Raw genomic sequence first — 16,664 nt, forward strand, 5'->3', positions numbered from 1 at the left:
ATAAATGGAATGCTATAATATCCATTTTTTTGCTTCTGGCTTTTTTTCATTCCGTATAAAGGTGTGTGTGTGTGTGTGTGTGTGTGTGTGTGTGTGTGTTTTAATGTTTATTTAGTTTTGAGAGGGGGTGGGGGGGAGGCAGAAAGAAATGGAGAGAGAAAGAATCCCAAGCCTGCTTGGGGCTTGAACCCATGAACCCCAAGAGATCATGACCTGAGCCTAAACCAAGAATGGGTCACTGGACAGACTGAGCCACCCAGGCACCCCTGTTCAGTGTAAAGTTTTTGAGGTTCATCCGTGCTATATCACGTACAGTAGTTTTTTTCCTTTTTGTTGGTGTGCAGTATCCCATCGTATAGATATACCACCTTCTGTTTATCTATTCAATACCGGTTGATGGCCATTTGAGTTTCCAGTTTCCAGTTTTTAGCTATTTTGAATAATGCTGCTACGAACGCCCAAGTGTCTTTGTAGGTACATGTGTTTCATTTCTTTAGTAGAATTGCTGGGTTACATGGTATGTTTAACTTTTTGAGAAACTGCCAGACTGTTATTCCAAAGTGCCTGTACCATTTTACATTCCCATCAGCTATATGAGGATTTGTTTACCCATATCCCTGTCAACGCTTATTGTCTGTCTCTGATTATAGCCATCCTGGTGGGCGTGGGGTGGTATCTCATTGTGGTTTTAATTTGCATTTCTCTAATGACTAATGATGTTGAGCACCTTTTCATGTGTTTATTAGCCATCCTTCTATCTTACGTGGAAAAACATCTCTTCAAATCTTTTGCCCATTTTTAATTGGGTTGTTTGTTTCTTTATTATTGATTCATAAGAGTACTTTATATATTCTGGATACAAAGTCCCTAAGCAGATATATGATTTGCAAACATTTTCCCCCAGTTTTTAACAGGTGTTTTGTTTTGTTTTTTAAATTTTCTTAATGGTATCTTTTGGAGTGCAAAAAGAATTTTATTTTGATGACGTATAATTTACTGATTTTTTCATTTGTTACTTGTGCTTTTGCTGTTGCACCTAAGATCTCTGCCTAACTCAAGGTCATGAAGATTTTTTTCCCCATGGTTTCTTCAGAGGTTTCATTTTAGCTCTCACGTTTAGGTCTAGGATCTATTTTGAGTTAATTTTTGTAGATTGTGTGAGGTAACGATCTAAATTCATCTTTTGGCATGTTGATTGTCCTAGAACCATTTACTGAAAAAACTAATCTCCGCCCCCCCCCCCAATTGTCTTTGCACCTTTGTCAAAAATCATTTGGTCAGAAATGTAAGGGTTTATATTTGGACTTTTGATTCTATTCCATTAACTTATAAAACTATTCTTTTTTTGTTGTCGTTTCTTTTTTTTTTATTAAAAAAACCTCAGATATAACTTATACAGAGTAAAATTTGCCCTCTTGAGTGTACCTTTCTGCGAGTCCTAACATATAGTTGTATATCCACCACCATGACCAAGATACAGAACAGCTCCATTACCTCCTCACAAGTCCCTGTGCTCTTTGCAGTCAACCCCGATCCCTCTTCCCCAACCCCAGATCTGCTTTCTGTCCTTATGGTTCCACCCCCTCCAGAAAGCCTATACATGGAATCCTACAGCACTCAGCCTTCCGACTCTGGCTTCCTTCTCTACCCCATCCTTCAACATCCAGAGCGATCTTTCCAAAATATAAATCTGCCCACTTCTCTTCACCTCTGCTCAAGCCCAGAGAGACACTGCAGGGTCTGGCCTCTGCCCATAGTTCCTGCCTGTCTGGACAGACAGGATGGATGGCTCTTAAACCTGGTTTAACCACCTGAGGGCTTGTCAATACCACACATTCCTGGGTCTTGGCCCCAGAGACTGAGATTCAGTAGGTGGGGAGGGGCCCAGGGATCTGTTTTTATATACAAGCCTAGGGAGATGTGGAGGCAGGTGGTCACAGGCTACACTTGGAGAAACACAGCTCAGTCCGAAACGCTTGCTTTTCTCCACACCTGCTCAAGCTTACCTGTGTGGCCTCCTCTCCTTCCTTCTTCTCAACCCCACTCTGCCTCTGTGTGCTGTGTCCCCTCCTGCCAAGGGCTTCGGCACTTGGCACTTGTTTCCCCATCATGAAAGGTGCCCCCCCCCATTCCCACCCACCAATCTCAACCTTCTCCCTGCTCCAGACCTAGCTTCCCCTGTGCTCAATTGTCACTTCCACGGAGAAGGCTTCCCCAACTCCCTGGGTGAGTCATTTTCCCAGCATATTTGTCACCTGTCATTTCTTATTTTTGTGGGGTTCTTTTTTTTTTTTTTTTAGTTTATTTTCAGAGAGTGAGCGAGCAGCTGAGGGGTAGAGAGAGAGGAAGAAAGAGAATCCTAAGAAGGCTCCTAGCTGTCAGCGCAGAGCCCGACACATGGCTCAACCTCATGAACTGTGAGATTGCGACCTGAGTCAAAATCAAGAGTTGGACACTTAACTGACTGAGCCACCCAGGTGCCCCTTATTTTTTGTGTGATTTTTTTTCCTAATGTTTATTCATTTTTGAGAGAGAGAGAGAATGAGCAGGGGAGGGGAAGAGAGGGGGACAGAGGATCCAAAGTGGGCTCTGCACTGACAGCAGTGTGCCCAATATGGGCTTGAACTCATGAAACATGGGATCATGACTGAGCCGAAGTCAGATGCTCCACCGACTGGAGCCACCCAGGCGCCTATGTGTCATTCTTTGGTTAACATCAGTCTCTCCAACTGGGCTGCATGAGGATAAGGGCAGGATCTGTTTTTGTTTCTCCCCACTTTTTCCCCAGTACCAAGCTTGCAGTTGGCATTTAGTAGGTACTTAACAAATTTTTTTTAATGTTTTTTTATTTATTTTTGAGACAGAGACACAGCATGAACAGGGGAGGGGCAAGGAGAGAGGGAGACACAGAATCTGAAGCAGGCTCCAGGCTCTGAGCTGTCAGCACTGAGCCCGATGCGGGGCTCGAACTCACAGAGTGTGAGATCATGACCTGAGCTGAAGTCAGATGCTTAACCCACTGAGCCACCCAGGCGCCCCAGTACTTAACAAATATTAACTGAACGAATGAAGGAATGATTGAGTGAATTGCCTACTGTGCTTTGCACAAACTGCTCCATGGCCCAGGTGACCTTGTCCCCTCCCCCACTTCTTTGCTTGGTCCACTTATACTGGTTTTTCCAAGGAAAACCCATTTGGAGAAAGTTGAGGCTAGAGCCACTCCTTGATGGTCCCCCAGGGCAGACCTCTTATCACTCTATGGACTGTTTGTTTACCCAACTGTCACCAACTCCTGGTTGGGAGGTGACCACTGCCTTTGATCCAGGCCTTCTCCCTGACCCCTGTGTGTGCCTAATGCTGAAAGAGTGAGCTAAAGTGATGGCTCAGAAGGGGGGGGCGGGGGGGGGAGGAGGGCGTGTCCCCTGGCACCTGGCCAGAGCTTCCCCCAGATCACTCCTCTCACCATGAGACCCTGCCTAACTCTTTCAATTTCAGAAGAAGCTGAGACCCTGGACTTTGCAAAGAAGGGAGAACATACTCTGGGTGCCTCTGAGGGCCAGGGTGCAGGCTGGGTGGCCAGACTGTGGCTGGAGGTCAAGGGGCAGGCCTTATTGCTGGACACCCCTCTGGCTGGCTTCCCTCTTTCGCTGAGTGCTCTTTGCCCCATCAAGTGGGACTCAGAGCCGCAGACAGGCCCCCTAGCTTGGCCAATGAGCAGACCCGATTTGGTGAGGAGCCTGGGGAAGGGTGCGCGGGTCGTTTCCCCTTACCTTCCAGCCCCCAGCCCCTCCCTCCCAGGTCACGAGGACTCCAGATCTTCGCTCTGGAGGCTGTTCAGTTCGACTGTCTTCCCCGCCTCTCCCCTGGCACCTGCTGGCTGGCTAAGAAGGGCAAAAACAATCCCAGCCAGAGTAGAGTGTCAGAGTCCCCGCCCCTCCTCCTGTGGTTCCTCCTCCCATGCTTCCCACCCCCCCGGCCCCGCCCCCACCTGCCCAAGATAATTTTAGTTTCCTTCGTCCAGAAGCCTGGACACATAGGGCTGTCCCTCCCCCAACCCTCACTTCTACCTCCAAAGTCAGGACGCCCTCCTACCACCTGTAGGGAAGAGGGAGTGGATTTGAAATCAAGTCCAGGTATCTGGGGTCCCTAGACAGAACCGGACTTCGGACCCCGTGTCCTGCTACTCCTGCTGGGGCTTCTCTAGGTAAGGTTGCCAGGATGGGTCCCAGACGATAATCTGCTCCCACCCCCAGCCCCACCAGGGCCCCAGGCTGTGCGGGTCTCAGGGCCAGGAGCTGGCAGGCTGCCCTGATGGGCGGACGGACAGCCGCCTGGCTCCCCCCTTCCCTCTCCCCTTCAGTGATGTCAGGCCAAGGGCGGGGGCAGGAGGGGGACAGGTAGTTAAGGGCCAGGCGTCTCTCTCCCTAAACCGGTGGCCCCAGCCAAGTGTTCCAACGCCAGGGTGCAGGTAAGGACCAAAACGGGCCCTTCATCGCGAGGGTGGGGAGGAGCAGCAGGTCTGGGGCCAATTTGGAAAGATCCAGCCTCCTTCTGCGTTACTCTGGCGGCCTCACTTTCTCTTTTTTCTCCAGTCTCCCATATCCCGCCCCTTCCTCACCATCTGCTCTCAGTCTTTCCCTATTCTCATTTCCTGTCTTCCTTATTCCTTATTTCCCTCCCTGTACCCCGCCTCCCTCTGGCCCCCGGACAAAGCTGCTGATGGGGTTGAGAAAGGAAGATCTCTGATCCTCTCCTTCCAGAGACGCTGCTTTCCCGCTGAAGCCCCTCCCCACCTCCCCAGAAAGAGGGCTGGGAGGGGGGCCGAATACCGAGAGCTGCCTCGGATCATTCCTTGCTCAGCCTGAGGTTACCCGTTTGAGGTTTCCCCAAGGCTCTACTAAAGATTGACGTCTCCCCTGGGGAAGGGGTACCCTCCAATTTGGAGGGCAGTAGAGGAGAGGGTTCCCTGAAGTTGCTAGAACTCCTTCTCCTATTGTTTGCCTGCTCAGAACACAGGGTCCTACCCTCGGAAGGGAAGGTGGGGGCGGGGCAGGCCTGAGGGTCTTTCCCGGCTTCAGAAGGAAGGCTCGAAGGCTGGGGGGCTGGTGCCGGGGGTCAGCAGTGCAGTGGGGCCAAGGGAAAGTGTGTGTACATGTTTGGGGGGGTAGTGTTTGCACAAAGACAGAATCTGGGTCTCCCTGGCACTACGGGGATGGAGAATGCACCTGTTTGCGTTGGAAAGTCTCCCAACCCCACCGCCCCTCTTGGTCGGCCTGCCCTGGACTCTGGTCTCCCTTGTCCCCCTGATCCTGCTGGGGGAGCCCTCCACGAAGGCAAGCAGTGTGTAATGATTAACTCCACAGACACTCCAGCATTCTTCCCAAATTAAACTTTAAGAGAGCTTACCCTCCCTTTTCGCATTGGTCATTTTTTTCGAGTGAGGGAGTGGGCGGGGCCTCAGGGTCCTGGACCCTCCCCCCAACTCTGGGTCACCTAGGGGTTTCCCGCCTCCTCACCTGGGCCCTGTACCCCCAGAACTCCCCCGAAGGTTGAGCCTTCCTCCCCTTACAATAAATCCCGATGGGGGCGGGGAGGGGAGTGCTGGGCCAGACGGGGGCCTTCCCGCCACCTGCTGGTCCCCAGCCCGGGCCTCGGCCCTGCCGGCCCCTCCCCCTCCCCTGGTTAGCAGCGGAGGTGGCCTTGTTTTCTTGCCCTGCCACCCGCCCTTGGGGCCAGCCAGGTGGGGCGAGATTCAGGAAGTAAACAAGGAGGCAGGAGGCTGGGACGGCGGGAAGGAGGGTGGGGCCGGAGCCGCGGGGCAGGAGAGGCCATAGGGGAAGCTTCGGCGTGGAGTTGCTGTGTTTCAGGGACTGATAGATTATGGGGGTCTGTTTCTTCAACAGAAGCTTTCTGAGGGCCCCAGTTTGAGAGTTCAGGTTTCTTGGGAGGGGGCCTGCCAGGGCCCCACAGCTAGGACCCCCATTCTTCTCCCAGTTTCATCTATTTGGTCCTAACTGCCCCACTCTTCTCTTGTCTTGGAAGGGTCTGAAGGGCAGGGTGAAGGATGGAAAGGCCAAACCCAAGTCTTCAGTCGGCCCTCCAGCCCTCTGAGGCCAGACTCTATCTAATCTGATTCTGATTTAGATCTTCTCCCCTTTCCCGGTCCAAACACTGCCCTGATTCCTCTTCCCTGGGGTGGAGGAGGACCCCAGTTTTGGTCTCTGATATCCTGTCTGGCTTCCCTGCACACCCCCCTCCCCCAGTCTCCCTCTCCCTGGAGTGAAGTCACCAGGGCTGGTTGCCAGAGGATAAACGGGATGGGAGTGGGGACACTGCGTTTTGTTGTTGATGTTCTGGTGTCTGTTGATGTTCACTGGTGGGTGTGTTTTACCCTTCCCTGCAGGACCCTGAGCCCCCTCCCTGTCTCTCCCTCCAACCTTCCTTTCTCTGCCTGTCTGTGTCTGTCCTCTTGGGTGTCTTGACTTTCTACTTCTGCTCCTGTAGTACCCTTCCAGCCAGGACACCCTGAAGAGTGTGTCAGGAGGACCCTCATCCCCCAGGGTTGATGTAGAGGAGTCCTCTGAGCCACTGAGTCCTGGGTTCCAGGGGTGGGCAGCAGCATCAGAATGAAAGCCTGGTAGGCCCCAGCCAGGATAGAGAGCACTTCGTGGTTTCTTCTTTGTGGTGAGTGAGGGCATCGGTGGAGGTCAGCTCCACTCCAGATGGGCCTTTGAAATCCAGGCCGGGCCTTTTTTCTCTCCTTGGGGGAGGGGGCTCCTGGGCTGGGTGGTGGCTACCAGATTGGGGGCTGACTTCAGTCCCACCTGTACTGGAGGTGGGCCAAGGGTGGGGAGGAGAAAATGATGTCAGAGGAGCTGCAGGCCAGGCAGCTTCTTTCTCCCCCATCCTGTCCCTGCCCTGTGCCTCCCCCATTCCTCCTAGGCTGGTAGGTTGGGGGCGGGAGTGGAGGGAGGTGGGCAGAGGCAGGGTTGTTTGTGTTTCTCCTAAGCCAGGAAGTTGTGCAGATGAGTCAAGGTTGAATAGAGAGCCCCAGGCAGTGCTGTCCCGCCCCACCCTGACTCACCTGTCCCCCAGATCCCCTCACTTAAGAGTCCGGGACCTACCCCATCCTGGAGGGTCAATGCCAGGTGCCCCCAGCAGCCTAACAGCGCTGGCCCAGGTCTCAGGTGCTCCCAGGTCCTCACCCAGCCAAAGGGGTCTTTCTTCCTGTGGAGGAGGAGCCCGTGCTGCCTCTGCCCCCGGTGGGCATTTTTGCCCCAGCTCTCCTGTCCTTACTTGTCTCAGGTACCTGTGCAGCACCTGTGGGTGATAAGACATGGGTAAGACCCTGGCCTTGCTTAGCAGTGCCAGGCGTCTTCAGACCAGTGGGTGGGTAAGACAGGTGCACGTAATTGGCACAGAGTCCCCAGCACAGTGCAGAGAGGGAGACCTTCAGTCTGAAGGTGGAAAATCCAGGAAGGCTGCTCAGAGGGGGGAGCTCTGGCATTGGGGCTTCAAGAAAGTTGGGCGGGAGGAAGAATCTGGGGAGGGCACACAAGGTTTGGGGGCTGCTGGGGCCAGGGCCCCCAGGTTAGTCCTGTCCTTCTCACTGCAGCTGAGCCTGCCTCCTGCCCTCCTGGTTCCTATCCTGGCCCACCTCCTTCTCCCCTTCTGTGCATCACTCAGCACTTGGGCAGGCGTTGCCACAACAGGCTCTGGCAACCAGGTCTGGCAACAAAGCACTGGAAAAACCTGGGGCAGAGCCCGGAGGAGCTGAGTGCCCTGTGCTCAGAGCATGCTCAGAGACTGAAAGTCTGAGCCTCGAACAGTCTGTGGGTTATGGAGTCTGTTGCCCCATGGTGGCGGAGTGGGACCCTCTTAGCTCTTCCCCTGGGCAACCTGGGGCTAAAAGAAGGGCACTGGACTTGGAGTCCAAACACCAGGTTTTACTCCCTGACTCACCTGCGATGGGGGCAAGAATGCTTCCTTCTCAGGGACCTGAAGTCCCTTTTTGTAAATGGACTCACTCTACCCTTCCCCAGAGGCTCCAGAGAAACTCCAGTTAGAGGGAGGGCAATGAGGTGCTGGGCAAACTCTGAGGGGCCCCTTGGCAGCTGTGTGAAGTCAGGAGGTCTGGGTCCTCTTGGCCCCTTTTCCCAGGACAAGGGGTCAAGATCAGCCACTTCCAGCCCCCTCTTCTCCCTCAGATGTTATGGAGCTGGGTCTGTCTCCACCTCATCTCAGCAGCTCCCCAGAAGATCTGTACCTGACCCCTGGGACCCCTCCTGGGACTCCCCCGCCTCCCGATGCCCCTCTGCCTGGGGAGGTGAAGAGGTCCCAGCCTCTGCCCATTCCAACCAGCAGGTACTATGGGGTGATGGAGCTGAGGAGGGGCTGGTGGTGGGGAGGCGGTCAGCGCCGGGGTGAGACAGAAGCTTGCAGTCAACTCTTCTCCGCCCCTTACCTTGGGCCACAGGAATCTTCTTCGAGAGGAGGAGCTGCGGACAAGCTCTCTACCCTCCATCCCCAACCCCTTCCCTGAGCTCTGCAGTCCTCCTTCACAGACCCCCATTCTTGGGGGGCCCTCCAGTGCAAGGGGGCTGCTCCCTCGAGACGCCAGCCGCCCCCATGTGAGTTGTCTTGGGAGAGAGAAGGCAGGGATATGGGGATGCTGTGGATATGAGGGTGGGTATGCTGCCACTTCCGTGGAGGCTGGGGGATTTGATCAGGAATCCCTGCAGGTGTAGCAGCAGCAGAAGGGAAATAACCACCCTTTGCCCTTCCTCAAGTCATCTGCAATTCCCGGGGCACAGGTAGTAAAGGTGTACAGTGAAGATGGGGCTTGCCGGTCTGTGGAGGTGGCGGCAGGTGCCACGGCTCGCTACGTGTGTGAAATGCTGGTGCAGCGGGCTCACGCCCTGAGCGATGAAAACTGGGGGCTGGTGGAGTGCCACCCCCATCTGGCGCTGGGTGAGTTGGGGTGGAGGGGGCTGCCTGGGTAGGTAGGCAAATGCTTCACACGTTGGGCTGGGCAGGTGGCTCATCTGGGAGGCCTGGCAGGTCTCCGCTGAGCCCTGCTTTTTGCCCTTGACGCCAGAGCGGGGCTTGGAGGACCACGAGTCAGTGGTGGAAGTGCAGGCTGCCTGGCCCATTGGTGGAGACAGCCGCTTTGTCTTCCGGAAGAACTTCGCCAAGTATGAACTGTTCAAGAGCTCCCCAGTGAGTGTGGGTGCAGGGGGTCTGGGCACTGGGATACCCTGATCCCCAACCTGGGCCCTCAATCCCTGGCTCCTTTCTCGTTTCCCCCCAGCACTCCCTGTTCCCGGAAAAGATGGTCTCCAGCTGTCTGGATGCACACACAGGCATATCCCATGAAGACCTCATCCAGGTAAAGGGATATTTCCAGTCATGATTCCTGTCGCTTTTTGACCCTTAAGCATTGTGCCTTTCCTGTGTGTGGTGGAGGGCTTAGCACGGTCCTAAACGACCGGACAAGTTACTTTTCCTGGCTGAGCGTCAGGTTTCTGCATCTGGTAAATGGGACGGTAAATCTATGTGGACCACCTTCTCTTATGAAGGCCTTTGTGTATGTGTGTGTGTATCTCCCTGTCTCCCTTTTGGCGTCTCACGCTCTTCCTGCTCTCTTCTGGCCTCAGAACTTCCTGAATGCAGGCAGCTTCCCAGAGATCCAGGGCTTCCTGCAGCTTCGAGGGTCAGGACGGAAGCTTTGGAAACGCTTCTTCTGCTTCCTGCGCCGGTCTGGCCTCTATTACTCCACCAAGGGCACCTCCAAGGTGAGGTCTTGAAGGTTGACAGCCCCAGCCCCTAGGGTATCCCATTCCTGGTCCTTCTAGGAGTTGTCCCTTCCCTGTTGGAACTCCTGGACCTTTCTTCCCCTGGACCCTGAGACCCTCAGCTGCTCCTCTTTTCCTCCTAGCTTACCTACCCCAGGAAGTAGTGGTGGGAAAGGCAGGTGAAACTGAGTTCGAGCCCTGGCTCTGCTTTTGTTTGCTGTGTGACCTGAGGCACTTCTCTGCTCCTCTCTGGTCCTGACATCTCCCCAGCTGGCTTACTGGGACAATAATAGGGGGACAGGGTCTGCCTGTTACAAGTCCTGTCTACCCGTGCTGCACAGGATCCAAGGCATCTGCAGTATGTAGCAGATGTGAACGAGTCCAACGTGTACGTGGTGACCCAGGGCCGCAAGCTCTATGGGATGCCCACGGACTTCGGCTTCTGTATTAAGGTAAAGACCCTGGCCTGGCCTGGGAGGCAACGGGAGCTGCTCAGGCCCTGGGATCTTACCTAGGGCTTTTGAGCTCCCATCTGGGACACCCAGACTCCTCCCCCTGCCCTCTGCCCTGTGTCCTGCCCTACGGAGACAGATATCTGGTCCTAATGGCAGATATGGGACCAGCTGGTTTCCTCTCTCTACAGCCAAATAAGCTTCGAAATGGCCACAAGGGGCTTCGGGTCTTCTGCAGCGAGGATGAGCAGAGCCGCACCTGCTGGTTAGCAGCTTTCCGCCTCTTCAAGGTAAGACCCTGGGAGTGGCATGGGGGCATGAGTGAGGAATTATAACTGCCCCCAGGAATGAGGGGGCATCATAGCCTTGCTCTGTTAGTATGTTGGGCCCAAGGCTGGAGTCCTCACTCCGGCTTCAGAAAGCTCCTTATCCAGGGCAGAGATGCAGTCTTGCCCTTGGAGAGTTCTGGTGTGTGTGGGTTTCACAGCCCAGCTGCCAGCACCTGCTTGACCTCAGGTTCTCTTTCTCTCTCCAACCCGCAGTATGGGGTGCAGCTGTATAAGAATTATCAGCAGGCACAGTCTCGCCACCTGCGTCCGTCCTGTGTGGGTTCCCCACCTTTGGTGAGTGTACACAGGGGGGTTAGCTGGGGGTGGGTGCCCTGACCCCGTCTGACCCCTCTCCATCCTATCCCATCTACAGAGGAGTGTCTCTGATAACACCCTGGTGGCCATGGACTTCTCTGGCCATGCTGGGCGTGTCATCGAGAACCCCCGGGAAGCTCTGAGTGCAGCCCTGGAGGAGGCCCAGGCCTGGAGGGTGAGGGGCCTGTACCCATTTGCATGTTTATACTGGGCACCTTCTCTCCACGTGGGTTTCCATGGTGTGGGACGAAGAGTGGGGTAAGGCGGGCCGCCAGGTGCGTAAAGGGTCTCTATGTTCTCGAGGTGCCGGGTGTTACCTCAGTCACGCCCTGATCCCCTGTGTCCCCCACTGCTCTGCAGAAGAACCATCGTCTCAGCCTGCCCACCCCAGGCTCAGGCACGAGCCTCAGTGCAGGTGGGTGAGCATCCGGCGTCCCCAGGGGTGGGGGCTGCCGTGGCTTCTCTGAGCATTCCCGGTGGGGGAGGTTAGTGTGGGGACCTCCTCCCCAGAGTGACGGCCCATCTGCCTCCCCCAACTCCAGCCATCCACCGCACCCAACCCTGGTTCCATGGACGCATCTCCCGAGAGGAGAGCCAGCGGCTCATCGGGCAGCAGGGCCTGGTGGACGGGTAAGGGGCAGGGCTGAGCAGGCCAACAGACCCAGGGACAGGAGAGGCCCCGTGTCCAGGCGGCAGCTGTGTGTCCTCGGGTAATGTTGCCCTGTCTCCTGGCAGCCTGTTCCTTGTTCGAGAGAGTCAACGGAACCCACAAGGCTTTGTCCTCTCTCTGTGCCACCTGCAGAAGGTCAAACATTATCTCATCCTCCCGGTGAGTAATCCCTGTCTCCTCACCAGGCCCCCTCGAGAAGCTCCCCAGCCCGTGGTGTATCTGCGGCCTCCCGCTCTCTCCTTTGCCCCTGCACAAGCACTGGGGACCTCGGCCCTGATCAGGAGGGATCCCCTCGAGTCCCTCCCTGACCTTCCACCCCGCCCCCTGTGGCCGTCCCCCCAGAGCGAGGAGGAGGGCCGCCTCTACTTCAGCATGGATGACGGCCAGACTCGCTTCACGGACCTGCTGCAGCTTGTGCAGTTCCACCAGCTGAACCGTGGCATCCTGCCATGCTTGCTGCGCCACTGCTGTACCCGCGTGGCCCTCTGACGGCCACAGAAGCAGGCATGGGTCTCAGCCTGTTCCAGGCTGGCCACTGCCCCCGATGCTCACAGGGTGGACTTGGAGGGGGCAGAAGGTGGGGACAGGCTCATGAACAATTATTGGAGGGCTCTCCTACTCCAGAGGGTCTTCTCCTCGGCCCCTCTGCCTCCCTCAGGCAGAAAGTGCTCCTCACCCACTCCACCCCCGACCTGTCTCCTCAAGAGAAGGCACTTGGGGTGGCCCTCCCCTTCACGGAACTCCTGGGCACTGCCCTGGGCAGGGCATTTTGGGAGAAATGGGGTAGCCCAGGTGGTCTTATGCCCCACACTTTGTACAGACTGAGAGGCCAGTTGATCTGCCATGTTTTATACTAGTGACAATAAAGATTATTTTTTGATACATCTATGGGTTCTGTCTGGTAAGACCTGGCTAGCTGGAGTAGAGAAGGGGAGTGGGAGAAGAGGGCACCAGCCTTGGCAAATGTGTCCGATGGATCCAGGCCCGGTACCCTCCAGCCTGGATGTTTCTTTTCTTTCTTTCTTTCTTCCTCTCTCTCTCTTCCTTGCAGAGAGGGAGAGAGAGGGGGACAGAGGATCCGAAGAGGGCTCCATGTGGGGCTTGAACTCATGAACTGCAAGACTATGACCTGAGCTGAAGTCCGATGCTCAACTGACTGAGCCACCCGGGCACCCCCAGCCTGGATGTTTCTTGAGGGCAGGGTGGTCTTGGTCATCTGAGGATCTCCAGTGTCCAGCATGGAGCCCGGTCCATAGTGGGTGCCTAGTAACTAACTTCTTGTTTAATAAATGAATGTATAAGGGAATGTCATCCAGGTGAGATCTCCTGACAGGACCTAAAGCTGTGGGGGTAACTCAAACAGGCCTGGGAGCTGGAGTGGACTCTCCTAGCATGTATCCTCTGCAAGTCCTGGGCCCACTGCTGGGATGAGTCCTGACAGTTAATGAGTCTACAACCCCTACTTGGACACGTGGCCCATCATCTCTCCCAAGTCCCCATGCCCCCCATGGTCAACCCCTCTCCCTCCTGCTTTCTGTCCTTACAGTTCTGTTCCTTCCAGAAAGTCATATAATGGGTACACTACAACACTCAGCCCTCTGAGTCTGGCTTCCCCCTCCAACCCATCCTCCAACATCCAGAGTGATCTTTCCAAAATACAAGTCCAGATGGATCCTGCAGGGTCTGGCCTCTCCCCACTGCCCATGCTGGTCTGTTTTTGTCTAAAGAGTTTTGTCTAAGAGGGAATTTTATAGTCTTAGCTCTTATGTGACAGGAAAGATTTATAACTCTGTCAAACTGGCAACACCCGAATCTGCCACTTGATTTTTAAATCACAAAGAGACCCTCTTTTCAGACACATGAACTCCGACTAGACATTATTTTTGCCAAAAAATAAAACCGCAGTCTCGGGGCGCCTGGGTGGCTCAGTCGGTTAAGCATCCGACTTCGGCTCAGGTCATGATCTTGCGGTCCCGTGAGTTCGAGCCCCGCGTTGGGCTCTGTGCTGACTGCTCAGAGCCTGGAGCCTGTTTCAGATTCTGTGTCTCCCTTTCTCTCTGCCCCTCCCCTGTTCACGCTCTGTCTCTGTCCCAAAAATAAATAAACGTTAACTGGGGCGCCTGGGTGGCGCAGTCGGTTAAGCGTCCGACTTCAGCCAGGTCACGATCTCGCGAACTCCGTGAGTTCGAGCCCCACGTCAGGCTCTGGGCTGATGGCTCGAAGCCTGGAGCCTGTTTCCGATTCTGTGTCTCCCTCTCTCTCTGCCCCTCGCCTGTTCATGCTCTGTCTCTCTCTGTCCCAAAAATAAAATAAAAACATTGAAAAAAAATTAAAAAAAAATAAATAAACGTTAACAAAAATTAAAAACAAAAAAACAAAAAACCGCAGTCTTATCCTTTGGATCCAGCTACTAATTTATCAGAAATATGGAGGACAGAGGGACGTGTGAAATTACACACGGGGATACAAATACCCAAATCAAGACTAGGAAACTACAGAATAGACAACCCGGTTTCTTCCACAATAGCAAAATTACAAGAAAAGATGGGGAATCTCTAGCTCTCAAGAAATGTAGACATATGTCAACTAGATGTTATGTGCTGACCTTATTTGATTCAAATCCAAACTAGCTAACTGTAAAAACATTTATGAGCAATTGGGGGAAATTTGAGCTCCGGTGAGATGTTTGATGATATTAGGGAATTATGGTTAACTTTTCAAGGGGTGATAACCGTATTGTGTGTGCGTGTGCGTGTTTATGTGTGTGCGTTTAAGTCGTCATCTTTGAGAGAGTCGTTCTGAAGTATTTACAGGTAAAATGATGTCTTAGCTTTGTTTTTAAAATAACTCCAAGGTTAGGGGAGAGGGTGTGAGTATAGTCATGGGTTAACCATGAGTTGCTAATAGTTGAAGCTGGGTGATGGGTACATGGGGATTGATTAAATTCTCTAAATCTGTGTAAGCCTGAAAATTCTATAATAAAAATTTTTAAGTTTTATTTTATTATTTATTTTGAGAGAGAGAGAATCCTAAGTCCCTGATGCAGGTGTGGGGCTAGAACCCACGAACCGTGAGATCACGACCTGAGTCGAAACCAAAGAGTCAGACAATCCACTGAGCCACCCAGGTGCCAACCCCTGCAGATTTTTTTAAACAGAGAACCTCTCCTCAAATCTTTGAGATTGGGCGCGAGATGGTGGGATCCTGTTTTGCTGGTGAGGAAATTGACGGTTCAGTGAGGAGACCTGCCCCAGGTCACAGTGAGAGAGCCAGGAGATCACCTCAGGTCTGAATACAGGTCTGGGCTGTTCTGCTAGCCCTGCATGGCTGACTTCCAGGTGGGATTCCCAAATGGCCTGTGGGGGGCGGGAATGTCCTCTCCTGAAGAGCCCTTTCCTTCTCTGCAGCCCTGGTCTCCGGTGAGCAGGTTGTCCTGAAGTGACCTTGAGAAGGACCAGCCACCATAGCCAGCCCTTGGGCCAGGTTTGGCAGCCCCAGCAGCCACTTGTGACCAAGGCACCCCCAACCTTGGCTAATCCCAGGCTGGGGAGCCAGGCCTGTCAGACAGAGGTGGGTAGAAAGTCCTCATCCACCCTGTAGCCTGGAACCTTCTGGGGATCTACCCCGAAGAAATTACTGCAGTCAAGGCATGAGAGGGGTGCAGGTTTTGTTTCTTTTTAGCGGGAACCAGAGCAACCTGCTGTGTGCTGCCTGCCATGGATGGCTTCCAGAACCATCCCAGCACTGGCTGCCCCTCGGTCCTGAGCTGACTGGTGCTGGACGTGTGACTGGCCAGGAATGCCCAGGGCCACTTCTAAGGTGTGGGTGCTAGGGGTCCGTGCTGGGGTGGGAGTAAAGGGACCAGAATAAGTCACTTCTTAAGCATGTCCAGGGATTTAGGCTATATAAAAACAGGACCCAGTGTCTCCTCACAGTCTGAGACACCAGGCAGTGGACAATGCCCTTCTCTGTCAGTCAGCTAATCGGAGTATGTGCGACAGATATCATTCTCACTTTACAAATGGGAAACTGAGGCTCAAAGCGAGGACCCACCTGAGGTCCTCCATGGAGTTAGAGACAGAGGTCAGACTCAGCCCAGCTTGCAAGTGGTAGAACATAGCCCTTCTCTGCCCTTTGTTCTCTGTCCCCTCCGTTGTCGGTGCCGGCCACTAGGAAGGATCTGGGCCATCGGGGACCTTTCGAGGTGGCAGCTGGCTTGACCCTGAGCTGGATACTGGAAATCAGCAGCGGAACATCCTTGCTGGGTGGCTGAGCTCTCTGGCTTCTTGGAGGAAAGGCAGCAGCTGACAGTGTGGGGGACAAGGGCCCCTCAAGATCAGCTTGCAGAGGGACCCAGGGCAAGATTCCCCAGCTCTGAAGACACGGGAAGAATGCTGTTCTCCTGCCAAAAGAGGCTGAAGCATGAGCCACAGAGGCCAGACAGCACAAGGGAATTCCAAGGATAGCTGCAGTGCGGTTAGAGGAGGCTTGTGGCTATGAGGAAGACTGGGCTGGTGGGAGGGAGGCAGGGGCACCGTGGAGAAGGTAGAGGCTGGCACCTCAGATACTGTCTTTTCCACATCGAGTTATTGGGTTTGATTATAAAAAGTATATGTGCCTATGAAAGAACATTTCAGAAATTACAAAGAGCCTCTGTAAAAGAAAAGGAAATTCCCTGTAATCTCCCTATGCTGAGGAGGACCCAGGCATTGAGAGAGGGCCCACATCCAGGGGGCTGGCTCTAAATGGCCTATAGTACATCACAGACACCAGCTCCTGGGGCTAGTATGGCTGGTGTGGGCCTGGTGCCAGGGTATAGCTGTCTTTGGCAGCACCATGGGCCTGGAGGAGGGTGTGGCCACAGGGATGACCTCCCTGCTTGGTCAAGCATGGAGGGCAGGGAGGGCTACTGCCAACTTTCTGGACTTGGGAACAGGTGGGCATGAGTCTAGGAAAGTCCACCTCCCATAGGCTGCCTTACGTGGGACATCCAAACAACGTTCTGGACAATTTATGCTCTCCCTGCTCCCCAGACATCCTGTTCAATGAAACCTGCACTGCCTCCAAGTTCATGGGTGGAGGCCCTCCTGGTGCCAGTAGAGGG

The 16,664-nt window shown here is 54.2% G+C and overlaps 1 protein-coding gene across 2 annotated transcripts; it reads left to right on the plus strand.

The window, feature by feature from the left end:
* Nucleotides 1-4,012: 4,012 nt before the first annotated feature.
* GRB7 (growth factor receptor bound protein 7) lies at nt 4,013-12,444 on the plus strand. 2 transcript variants are annotated; one of them, XM_030296571.1, is made up of 15 exons: nt 4,013-4,204; nt 8,208-8,364; nt 8,477-8,630; nt 8,814-8,970; nt 9,098-9,219; nt 9,311-9,388; nt 9,657-9,794; nt 10,136-10,246; nt 10,438-10,536; nt 10,789-10,869; nt 10,949-11,065; nt 11,251-11,305; nt 11,433-11,520; nt 11,626-11,719; nt 11,903-12,444. In XM_030296571.1, the coding sequence occupies exons 2-15, from the start codon at nt 8,213-8,215 to the stop codon at nt 12,047-12,049; spliced, it is 1,593 nt and encodes a 530-aa protein (XP_030152431.1). In that variant the 5' UTR covers nt 4,013-4,204; nt 8,208-8,212; the 3' UTR covers nt 12,050-12,444. The 2 variants fall into 2 exon arrangements, with proteins under 2 accessions (XP_030152431.1, XP_032447062.1); XM_032591171.1 differs by lacking the exon at nt 4,013-4,204 and adding an exon at nt 4,266-4,468.
* The last annotated feature ends 4,220 nt before the right edge of the window (nt 12,445-16,664 follow it).

This window comes from Lynx canadensis, chromosome E1, assembly GCF_007474595.2.
Source record: "Lynx canadensis isolate LIC74 chromosome E1, mLynCan4.pri.v2, whole genome shotgun sequence".
NCBI lineage: Eukaryota > Metazoa > Chordata > Mammalia > Carnivora > Felidae > Lynx > Lynx canadensis.

What these genes read in the sequence shown, in the direction of transcription:
- GRB7 (XM_030296571.1), top strand. Translation starts at nt 8,213, where the DNA reads ATGGAGCTGGGTCTGTCTCCACCTCATCTCAGCAGCTCCCCAGAAGAT. An exon ending in CCACCAAGGGCACCTCCAAG is followed by an intron (nt 9,795 to 10,135) that starts GTGAGGTCTTGA and finishes CGTGCTGCACAG; the next exon opens with GATCCAAGGCATCTGCAGTA. An exon ending in GTGTGGGTTCCCCACCTTTG is followed by an intron (nt 10,870 to 10,948) that starts GTGAGTGTACAC and finishes TCCCATCTACAG; the next exon opens with AGGAGTGTCTCTGATAACAC.